Source organism: Callorhinus ursinus, unplaced genomic scaffold (genome assembly GCF_003265705.2).
Source record: "Callorhinus ursinus isolate GAN/ISIS: 27379988/994484 unplaced genomic scaffold, GSC_fseal_2.0 scaffold9, whole genome shotgun sequence".
Classification (NCBI taxonomy): Eukaryota; Metazoa; Chordata; class Mammalia; order Carnivora; family Otariidae; genus Callorhinus; species Callorhinus ursinus.
The window spans coordinates 36,512,150-36,524,402 of record NW_027397071.1 but is presented as its reverse complement, the minus strand read 5'-3'; the positions used below and the strand labels follow the sequence as shown (position 1 = coordinate 36,524,402).

Here is a 12,253-nt window from a genome sequence, read left to right as displayed (position 1 = left end):
ATTTGGGACGGATTCAGTCAGCAAACTACAATGTGACAGTCCAACACGCTGCCACGACAGCTGTCTGTAGGCTTTCCTGACTCTCCTGATTCCTATTTTGCAGCTTTAGAGATGGCGCCTTTAGCTTGAACATGAGTTTGAAACAAAACTTTTCCCTAAGTGGTGGGGCTGCTCCTCTGATGCTGGTGCAGATGCCGTAGCGTCCGAGCGCGGAGCCCTGGTCTCTCCCGGTCGGGCTCCGGGCTCCTGGCAAAGGGGGCGGAGAGGAGACAGGAGAGGAAGGGGGGGGGCGGAGGTCACCCGCACTCGCCATCCCGCCCAGGCTGCGAGCGCCGCCGGGTGCTGAGCGACCGGAGGAGCCCTGTGCGCCCGCAGGTTCCGCGCTGGGGGAGCGCACGGAGGGACTCGCGGCGGGGCCGAGCAGAGCGGGAGCGGGAGCCGGAGCCGGAGCCCGAGCGGGCGCGCGGCGCTGCGCCGGAGGAACTCCCCTTGGCGGCGGAGCGGAGCCCGGCGCGCCATGGCACTCGGAGCGGGGCGCCCTTCTCCGCCGAGAGCCCTACCGGCGGCCCGGGATGCCAAGGTAACCACCCCTCCAGCGGCTGCATTCCCATGGGTCAGCCTCCGGATGCTCCACCCCACCGAGGTGGAACCCTCACCCGGCCGCACTGGAGGGCACCTTAGTCTGAGCTTGGCAACAAGTTTGGACCAGATGCCCCGAGCTGGGGAGACCTTCAGAGAGAGGGGTATTCCGGCTGACCCGAACTGATTCTGAACTGCGGGTAGAAAGGGTCTCAGGGGAGGGAACCGGACCAACGGAGAGATCTCCTTCCCGTCCGGTGGTTCCTGGCCGGCGACCCTTGGAGTCCCGCACGCGGGCCAGCGCAGGCCTTTGGCGCCCCCCAAGGAGGGAGGGAAACGGGCCCTGTGGCGTTTGAGCAATAGCAGAAAGTTTCAGCAAGTTAGGTTTGGGAAGGATGTTGCAAGCAGAGGCTTAGGGGCGGTGGGGTAGTCACAGCGAAAGTTGAGCTATAAGACCCGAAGCAGGCGGCCGTCCTCGGGCAGCCCGGGCGGCTCCACTCCCGTCCGGCCCAGGAAGGCTGGCTCGGTAATTCCCAGCCTCCGGGAAAGCTGCTCGGGGGAAACCGAATTAGCAATCGAGTTAGCTCGAGGCGTATGGCTGTGGTCGTGGGTATGGAGGGTCTGTGACTCAGGCCTCAACACACTACGGAAAGAACGATAAATGAATACAAATGAATACTTTGTATGAGACGTTGCTACCCTGAAGCTGTAACTTGATCAACAGCATGTAGGCAGACGTTCTCACAGGGAGCACGACGACGAACTGCCTCCTTTCCTGTCGCGAGCCAGGATTTCTGCACAGGTGCTAGCTGGACCAGAAAACCTTCTTAGAGACTCACCACTCGACCTTCCACAGGTCCCACATGCGTGTGGTTTGCTGTAATTTGATCTAAAGCTAACAGTTTTAGAATGTATTCAGAAAAGCCCCATTTAACATCAGTGAGTTTGCAGGTCCACTCGGTCCCCTGCCAAAGTTTGAAGAAGATTGTTTTGTCTGCCTGACAAACACTTAGAGAATAATCTGCAGTTTGGGGACAAAGCCCATCCAAGAAAAAAGCAAAAACTTTAAATGTCACTTCGTTATTTAAATAGACGATCATGCTTTTAAAAACTTTGTTGGGTTTAAATCTAATCTTGTTGGTGACTTTGTAAACTTCACAAGTTTTAAGGTGCCTGAGACGGTCAGGAGGAGATTTAGGAGGTACCCATTTGCAGAGGGGCCACAGAGTGAACTGAAGGGAGTCTCAATTTTGGCAGCTTGTTTACCTTGAAGATGAAATGTGGAAGGGGGGGCAGATGTGTGCTGCTGTGGTATGATGCAGCCTTGCTTATGATAGGCCAGATACATCTGAGTCCCACCGCAGGGCGCTGGGGCGGTCAGTCTTAAATGTCAGATGAGCAGTTATCCAGTGCTCACCATTCCTCTGTCTTTATGCTACAGATGTCCGGACTGCAAGCCTGCACTGTGCTGAGAGGGAGATGACTTGAGTGGCCAGCTTTTTTTTTTTTTATCTCCACAACAATGTCTATGAACAATTCCAAACAGCCAGTGTCTCCTGCAGCTGGGCTCCTTTCAAATACAACTTGCCAGACGGAAAACCGGTTTTCGGTATTTTTTTCAATCATCTTCATGACAGTGGGGATCTTATCAAACAGCCTTGCCATTGCTATTCTCATGAAGGCCTATCAGAGATTTAGACAGAAGTCCAAGGCATCGTTTCTGCTTTTGGCCAGTGCCCTGGTCATCACAGACTTCTTTGGCCACCTCATCAATGGAGCTATAGCAGTCTTTGTATATGCTTCTGATAAAGACTGGATCCGCTTTGACCAGTCAAACATCCTTTGCAGTATTTTTGGTATCTGCATGGTATTCTCTGGTCTGTGCCCACTTTTTCTAGGCAGTGTGATGGCCATTGAGCGATGTATTGGAGTGACCAAGCCAATATTTCATTCTACGAAAATTACATCCAAACATGTGAAAATGATGTTGAGTGGAGTGTGCTTGTTTGCTGTTTTCATAGCTTTGCTTCCCGTCCTTGGGCATCGAAACTATAAAATTCAAGCATCGAGGACCTGGTGTTTCTACAAAACAGAGCACATCAAAGACTGGGAAGATAGGTTTTATCTTCTTCTCTTTTCTTTTCTGGGGCTCTTAGCCCTTGGCGTTTCATTCTTGTGCAATGCCGTCACAGGAATTACACTTTTAAGAGTTAAATTTAAAAGTCAGCAGCACAGACAAGGCAGGTCTCATCATTTTGAAATGGTCATCCAGCTCCTGGCTATAATGTGTGTCTCCTGCATTTGCTGGAGTCCATTTCTGGTAAGAGCCTAACATTTTGACAATTTCTGCTTTCTTCCATTTTCCTCTGTTTAATACAAGGTTTGTTGTCTTTTTCCAGAGTTGTTGGTCTTGATGGGCATCAATCTTTTTTTTTTTAAAGATTTTATTTATTTATTCATGAGAGACCGAGAGAGAGAGAGAGAGAGAGAGAGAGAGAGGCAGAGGGAGAAGCAGGCTCCCAAGGAGCAGGGAGCCCGATGCGGGACCCGATCCCAGGACTCTGGGATCATGACCTGAGCTGAAGGCAGACGCTTAACCATCTGAGCCACCCAGGCACCCTGGGCATCAGTCTTTTAAATGCTGGAGTTTACTCCTACTCAAAACTTATTTCAGCACCCAGCTCTGGCTCAGGATTAAGCTACTTATGGTACACATGGTTATTTTCCCACAAGTCCTGAGTTGAAAGAAATGTCTTGCTAAACAATTCTAACTATACTGTAACCTGCTTGCAGAAGAGGATAAAGTAATTTTAACAGAGCAACATAATTTTAATATACTTAATAGGATTAGTTTCTAAAATGTGAAAAAAATGACCAACTATATTGGTCATTTAAATTTTTTTTCATGATGTTCTTGAGTTGGTCCTAGGAACCCAAGCCCAGGGAGGCCCGGTTGGGTCTGTGGGTGGCAAGTCAACATTTTGAGGCTTGCCTGTTGTCATTTCAGGAGGCCTGAGGTGAAACCAAGCAGGGATTTGATCTGTGCTCATAGTCTAGTTATTTGACTCTGAATAGCAGAGAACAGTATTGGACTGGACTCAACTAAGTCTTGGTAGAAAGTGAGACAGACTTTTATGTAAAAGTCATATTAGCTCCTGGGTTTTCTAAACACACAAGACTAGGTCTTGGCTTCCAAAGGGAGGTGATGAGTTGAGATAGTTGGACAGTTGAGGTGAACTCTATGGATAGGTTAGGTGAAGAAATCACTAGTTCACCAACCCAAGAACAATGCCCATGGTCCAGGGAGAGGTGTGATTGGCAGGAAAACCAGGGACCCTCCCTTATCATTCCATTCCTTTAAAAAAAATTTTTTCTTTTTAGTGTAGCCATTCACTATGTTTGACAGCTCGATATTTTTATTTGGAAATCTAAGGTTAAGGAATTAACAACAAACATAAGTCATTTATAGTATCTTGTAGATAGAAGAAAAAAATACTTATGATTTTTAAGTATGGCCTTAAACTCCCTTCATCATTTTACTTTATGATGGAAAGAGTGACAACATGCCATTGAAAGAGAAAAAGAGTCCTCTGTATGCAGCTAGTGATAAGAGTAAAGATGATTTTCATTCCTTTCTCAGTACTGGTGAAGAAATGGGCTAAAGACAGTAATACAGGGGATCCACAGATGGGGAGACAAAGGTAGATGGACCGCAAAGGCTGTGATCATCCTGGTGGTATGAAGGTGCTTGTTACTGATGCAGTTTTCCTTGGCCCTTAGTAGGGCCACTGTCCACACGTTGTTGCCAGTGGAGTTTTAATAAACAATCTTGATGATCCTGAAGCACGAGGAAGTTTGTGAGAGCTGCTGTTGCAGACAGATCCCATGGCAGCTGATTTTATTTTACAAAAGGATTTCTGCTTTTTGAAGATTTCTTTATTCATATTATGTCCTCACAATTTGAATTTAGCTGCTTGAATTGTTAAATCATTTAAAAATTTTTTTCATGATGTTCTTGAGTTGGTCCTGGGAACCCAAGCCCAGGGAGGCCAGGTTGGGTCTGTGGGTGGCAAGTCAACATTTTGAGGCTTGCCTGTTGTTTCAGGAGGCCTGAGGTGAAACCAAGCAGGGATTTGATCTGTGCTCATAGTCTAGTTATTTGAATCTGAATAGCAGAGAACAGTTCTATCAGTACATGGAATCACTTCAGCGTTCATTCTTTAAGTTTAATTTATGCCACTTGACAAGGGGAATTCCCTTGGAAGGATACTTCTTTTTTTCCCCTAAACTTTGAAATAGAGTAGCTTTTCAAAATAAAAAGTGAGTGTGAGTAGCACTGAAATGAATTGGGGATTGGAAAGAGAATATGAAGAAGGTGAGAAAAGAGGTACCTTAAAATATTTAAAAAACATTTTAAATGAAGGTCATCGCCCCAGAGAGAACCTGCAAACAATGGAAGAGGGAGCTCAGGGAGAGAGACAGGTGGTCTGGACAACTGAGGTAATCACTTGTGCTTTGGTTTTTGTTTGTTCTCAGTCCCCTTTAAAATTCTGCTTAGTTCTGGCTTTTGACTGAGAAATAGGAGTGATTGATAGGTTGACTGCTATGAGACTATGGAAGGTAGCAAGATTTCATGCTCATCATGGATATTTTGAATTTATGTTTTTCTCTAATTTTTCTTCCTGAATTTTTGGTTTCCTTCACTGTTGAAGTAGCTATTACAATTTAGTTCATATTTTGAACATATTTCTACTGGGAACATAATTTTATTTTTGTGAAACATTTTCCAAGGTCTATGTTCTATTTACAAATTATCAACACACCTATGACACCAGTGGATCAATACTTCTAAAATGCTTTTTAGGTGTGAGAATTATTTCTGTGTTAGATGCAGAGTGGATATACCACAGATACTTCTTGATGGATTGATATTTTATTTGAAGTGTTCTTTGCGTTCCTGGTTTCTTTTGTGGAGACTTGTGTTTTCATAGCAATTTCTGACTAAAAGATTTATAACTTTTGTGGTCTGGACACAAACTAGTGCCTTTGGCATTAGTTTAAGGCCATCAGACAGCTCTAAATGGAACCTGAGTAAAAAACTCATGTTTGAGAATGCCAAATAACACCCAGCACTAGCATCTCATTTGAAACATTTCTCTTTTTTCCCTTCAATGCTTAGGAAAAATTGCATAGGTGTTAATGACTGAGCCATCACTCTCTACCCTATATTATAAAAACTAAGAAGTTTTAAAAATGCCTTTGAAATCAAGCTTCTGGATTCCCATAGTTGTCCTATAATGCTGACAGCTTCCCCTGATGCCCTACTTTACATCATGTGCCTTCTTTCTATGATTGATGAGTATGAATTGTTGGATTTATAATCTGGATGAACATCTGTACCCACTTTTGACCTGTTATCACTGTCATTTTAAGCCTCAAACTGGAACAAAGTTACAGGTGCACACACTAAATGGAGCAGATGAATAATGCTGGTAATAGCGGTTGTGCTTGATAAGATTCATTGTATCGAACCTTGTCAACAGTGGCATAATTTCTAAAACTATTTAAATTTGTAGCTGATGACAAAGGGAATACTTTATTAATTTCGATGATGGTGTTCAACCAATACAAAGGTAAGATGATCATGTTGTTTGAGTTTTCTCTTCCTCTGTCTATTTAATAGACTTTATTTTTTCTTGAGTAGTTTTAGGTTTACAGGGAAATGAGTGGCAAGTGCAGAGTTCACATTATACCCTCTCATGTTCCCACTGACCCCTTTGTTATCTTTATTATTAAGTATTGCTTTGGTGTAGTACATTTGTCACAATTCATGACCCATTCTTATTGACTAAAGTCTGTAGTGTTTTGCCATAATGTTGTACATTGTGTGAGCTTTGATAAATGAAGATTGACATGTGTCCACCATTGTAGTATCATACAGAATGATTTCATTGCCCTAAAAATCCCCTGTGTTTTTTTTTTAAATTTTTAAAATTTAATGTGTTATTTTTCCGAAAGAGGAAATGTTTTCAATAATTAAGATTTAGAAATGTAGTACAAACTTATTAGTTTAAGCTATAGCTCATTAAAATTTTAAAATTTAAACTTTTACAATATCTGATTTTATAGTTTTAAACATGGTGAACTCATATAAATTCATTTAATTATAATCCCAACTGAAAAATGCAAGAAACCACAAGGGGCACTTATTAGTTTACAATTTCATTTAACAACAAATTAATACAAAAATCTTTGAGTCATTGTCTTCTGTGTATCCTAGGTGAATCATGGTTCCTTAATAAATAAATCTTGAAGACATTCTTTTGATGTTCCTAGGGTGAGGAGGAAAAAAAACATTTACCAGCCCTTCAAGTAACATTTTCTTAATATTATTTTTGTCTTTATACAAGTAATGATTCTTCTTAATGTTCTGTTCTAGAATACATAACCCTAAAAGGAACATATTATTATTGCTATGCTTATTTCATCAGTTTGGCAGAGCAATAAATACTTGTTGACTGGTTGACTGTAACTTAAGTAGTATGAATGTCCAAAGATTGCAAATGATTGACCAGAATGTGGATTCTCAGTTTTGTAGGTAAGAGTTAATTAGGCAAATACTGAAACCAAATGGTAATTTTTAATCTGTTCCCTAAGTCAGCAACTGTAGACACTATTAAACTTCAGCAATCTTTTACTAGAAGGACATACATTTGTTTACTTTCTCTTCAGGGAGAGAGGATAATTTTGATTTGGGAAAAGAAGAGTAAAGCATATGAAAAGTAAATAGATGTCTTATGTAGATGGGTTTACCCAAGAAATGTGTTCTCTTGCATATATAAAGTTTGAACTTGATTTTTTTAAAGATTATTTACTCTTAATGCTAGTGTTTCTAGCCAGTGTAGTTAAACATTTAGTCACTAAGACGTTTGTCAGCAATAAATTAAAAAGTTGGGTAGCTGATTGAAGTTTGACTGAAATTACTACAGGTATTGGCATCATAATGAACAGGTCTTAGAGGGCTTATAGCAAATGATGGGTGAGCCTTGCTCTCACAGGGAAATTACCCTCAGCCAAAGGAAGCTGCTTTGACTGTGGTGCCCCCCTTTTTATGGTCACTCTGTGCACAGTGACGGGTGGATGCAGAGATATAAAGCCCTGGCCCCCTTGCCTCATTTAGGACATTTCTGAAGGGTCATCCATGCTTCAGAGCTTGCTGAGGTTTTCTTGCAACTGCACTGAGCTCTGCTTTTCCCTTTGCCAAATCCTGCTTCCCTGACCACCTCACACTCCCCCAGAACACTCCCTGCAGACAGATCTCTGTCTCAAAGTCTCTTTCCTGCAAAGCCTGGCTTAGCACAGTCTCTCAGAAGTCCAGTTGTTCATACATTATCAAAACGTAAAGTATATTACAGATAGGTTTACAGTGTGATTTAATTAACATATTGAGCTATGTATAGACCTTTGGAGTTGAATTCCTTCAAGTTTATTATCTCACTCCATGAAAGTGTCTGGTGTAAGTTTGGTCCAGTAAAGGTCAATCAATTAAAGAAGATATTGCTAAGCTGAGAATTTTCATAAAAGTCAGTTGCTTTAGATGTGTACAGTGGTGTGGAATACTTTTGGTATTTTAAGTTAATTTACTCTTGGCAAAATATGATTTCCTGTTTTTAAGGAGAAAGAGTTATAAAAATGCCCAAAGATACCATAGACATTGGGAGGGCACTTAAAAACATTGCTTGAATGATTCAAGAGTAAATGAATCAGAAACATGTGGATTAAATTTATACCCTCTTGGATATAAAAATCTTCTGGCTTAATGTGTCTTGGGGTTTTTATTAAGCTCCAAAACATTTAAAGAACAATTCAAGATGTTAATGTGCCCAGAATCTCTCTAGGTTGCCAGTTTTAACTTTGTTTAGTCTTTCTTATTTATTTATTTATTTATATTAATTAATTTATTTATTTGACAGAGCGAGAGAGAGCACAAGCAAGGGGAGTGGCAGGCAGAGGGAGAAGCAGGCTTCCTACTGAGCAGGGAGCCCAATGTGGGACTTGATCCCAGGACCCCGGGATCATGACCCGAGCTGAAGGCAGACACTTAACTGACTGAGCCACCCAGGTGCCCCAACTCTGTTTAGTCTTTTTTTTTTTTTTTTTAAGATTTTTTTTTTTTATTTTACAGAGAGAGACAGCGAGAGAGGGAACACAAGCAGGGGGAGTAGGAAAGGGAGAAGCAGACTTCCCACTGAGCAGGGAGCCCGATGCAGGGCTCTATCCCAGGACCTTGGGATCATGACCTGAGCCCAAGGCAGTCGCTTAGCCGACTGAGCCACCCAGACACCCCCCAACTTTGTTTAGTCTTATCCTTACAGGAGGTGTATAAAATACCTTCCATTTATATTTGCTTGGGAAGGCATTTCTAGCCACACCAAATTTTAGTTGGTACATCAATGCCATTTTTCTATATTTAGAGAAGACTTCACCCAATAGGAGAAAACTATCTTTTGACATTTCCAAGTATTACTTTTCAAAGCTTGTGTAACTGTCATTCTGTCCCTCCTCTGTCCTGGGTGTAAGGATGGTAATGCCATAGAAGAGTGGATACAATTGTGGCTTCGTGCAGACAGGGAGGTGGTTTTTCTCACTCCTCCTGATGGTGGACCGCCAAAATGGAGTGGCTGTGGTGTGATGGTGAGGGAGACAGAAACAATTGGGTGATATAAAAGGATTCATTTTAACTTTCTGTGCACAGTTCCAAATCAAGCCTTCTCTTTAAGATGCTGTGGTTATTTAAGTACAGGTAGGGAGGATAGGGTCCCATCCCTACCACCTCTCGGCTGTGACAGGGAGTTACTCTAAGCTGATATTGTATGTCTGTGAACGGGTTATAATACTACGACTTACTTAAAAGTACTATCAGAAAAAATGATTTGACCTCCCTACATCTCATAAGACAGTGGGTGGCCTGTAGTAAATCGAAAATCCAAAAATCCTCAAAAAGTCTATTGCTTTTACTGCCACCCACCATCTCAATTAGAAAATTAATTAATCATCTGTGTTTTGTTCAGGTGTTTTCCATGTTCTCTATTAAGAAGGTTTGGTTGCAGTGGAAAGGAGCGGAGGGGGCTCACAGCTTCTGAAAACTTTTCTTGGACCTCTCCACCTAAGTTTCGGGTTACCTTTCTTTATTTCACTGTCTCACCAGAAATAAAAACATTGCCTGATAATCTTTTGCATATTATTCAAATTCAAATACTCTAATATTTTATAATGATAATCATTTATAAGATATTAATTTATAAATTCCTGGGATCAAGTTAAAATTAGCCCCAAATTATTGAGACTGTTATGTATAAGGCACTATGCTCGGGTTGTGAGTAGTTCCAGGGAGTAAGAGATAAAGCTCTTTCCTCAAAGAGCTTGTAAATTAGTGGAAGTAAAAGACATTCCCTGAGAGCTAAGAGAGTCTTCTTTCTTCCACTTCCCGGCTATGTGACCATAACCACTCTGTGCCTGTTTCCTCATGTGTAAGATAGGTATTATAATGCTTCATTGTGTTGTTGTGAGGACTAAATAAATTCGTATATGTAAGTTAAAATAGTGCCTGAGATAGTATCGTATACTGCAGTTATTATACTATTATCGTTATTGTTGCTATTACTATTAAATATTACTGCTGCCAGACGATACCTTTGTCAATGAGACAATCGAAGGCACTTTTTAGTTATTAAATGAATAATGGATGATCTGGTTGGTGGCTGTGCCTTCTGATTTGGTGGCCCACAAGTAATTATTTGTTTATAGGTTTGACAAATATTTATTGAGCATCCTACCATCGTGCAAAGCAGTGTTTTAGATACCACAGTAACAATCTCTGTGATTTAATTGTCACAATATCTATGCTGTAAGCAACAATACTTGTAGAAGATGAGAAGAGAGGGCATGTGTAGGAAATTGAAATATGAAGGTATTTGATTGTGTTTTCTGTTATAAGAGAATAACAGGTATTCTTTTGTGAATATATATGGATGAGATGATTTTTGATAACATAAAAGTGAAAAATTTCTATAGTACATCATTTAGGAGGAAAAATTACTGGAAATAAATGTGATCCTAAGTGAAATAATGTAAATTATAAAAACCAAGGAGTGAAGAGTTAATAATGTATATAATTCCTGAGATATAAAAATGTACAAATAAACAGTGTTTGGGACAGACTTTTACCATATCAGAACACAGCAGGTCGTGATAAATTAATAAAAGCTAGGAGAATTTTCAAGTAATGACACATGAGTAACAGAAAAAAATAGATCAGATAATAACAATTTAATAATTCAAATCAGTATGTTACACTGTCTTTTGGTAAGAAAAGTGACTCAGTATATAGAAGAGAAATAAATGTGGGTGAAATGAAGCATTACAAAAACCAAGTCTTTCTAAGAATTTATGTTAAGAAAGTGTCAGAAAGGACTGAAAATAGAGAAAAACAGATTGCTGTGAACATTAGTAATAGAAATGAAGAAAATAAAAAAATCATTTATGCTTTAATGTACTTGTTAACTTACTCATTGATTTGCTCATTCGGCAGACTTCTGCTGGGCGGAATGTTGGTTGTTTCTCTAGGTGGACAGTGAAGCAGAGACAGAGACTTGACCTGGGAAAATATTCCTGAGGCACCCTCTAGGAATTATCTCTTTTAGCTTCATTTTATCCATGGTCTTTGCACTCCTCTCCAACCTCTAATTCATACTTTTCCTTCTCTTTCCACTTTTATTTTTTAAATTTTAATTTTTTTAGAGAGGGAGAGGAGGGGCAGACGGAGAGGGAGAGAGAGAATCTTATGTGGGCTCGATCTCACAACCCTGAGATCATAACCTGAGCCAAAATCAAGAGTGGATGCTTAACTGACTGAGCCATCCAGGCGCCCCTCTCTTTCCACTTTTAATGTGGGATAAATATAACTGGTTGCATTTTTCTGGCCTTGTGTGGGAGCAGGGCAAAGGGTTAACTGCTGTATGAATTGCTTTAGTAAATAGTGGAGGAACGTCTGGGCCCAAAGATGCATTAATAAGCATTCAGTAAGAACACTGCTGCAGCGGCAGAGACAACAGTAGTTGATAGTGTTATTATGATTACATATTCCTTTATTTTGCTGCTTGCATTTATGTTCATGGCAGAGGACCAGAAAACAAGGAAAACAAAACCCACAGAAATGTCCAGGAAGGACTGGGAGACAGATGCAGGAGTGCGGGCGGGGTGGGGGGACGAGCAGGTTCAAGGCAAGGAAGGAGGCAGAAAGCCAGAAAGGCAGGTGTGGGAGTTACAAGTGAGTGGACAGGCACTCCAGGGTCTTAGAAACTCCACTGGAAAGGAAAGGCCTCTCTTTATTTCCACAGGTATCTTTTCCATATTAAGGAACATTAAATTTTGTGTATCATATTCTCTCAAGCTACTTTAAAAAATGCAATGTTTTCTCTAAGTAGAAAATTTTATTGTAAAAAAGATACAGTAAACTACACATTCAAATTAGGAAAAAAATCTTCCAAATCCCACTCTCTAGAGATTACCACTGTTATCGTTCTGAGTGCATACTTTGACTCATCTGATACGGAAAAGATATTGGTTTAATTTCTTTGATTAATAGAATAAACTTTCTTTTTCTTATATACTT

The 12,253-nt window shown here is 40.9% G+C and overlaps 1 protein-coding gene across 2 annotated transcripts in view; it reads left to right on the top strand.

Moving 5' to 3' along the window:
* The first annotated feature begins 322 nt into the window (after window positions 1-322).
* Window positions 323-12,253, top strand: part of PTGFR (prostaglandin F receptor) — a 44,729-nt gene continuing 32,798 nt past the window's right edge. The window contains exons 1-2 of one of the 2 annotated variants that reach the window (XM_025872031.2): window positions 323-580; window positions 2,021-2,899. In XM_025872031.2, coding sequence (XP_025727816.1) covers window positions 2,102-2,899 — 798 coding nt within the window. In that variant the 5' untranslated portion in view covers window positions 323-580; window positions 2,021-2,101. Of the gene's footprint in view, window positions 581-1,145; window positions 1,382-2,020; window positions 2,900-12,253 lie in introns of those variants that run through there. The other variant, XM_073896449.1, reaches the window with a different exon arrangement.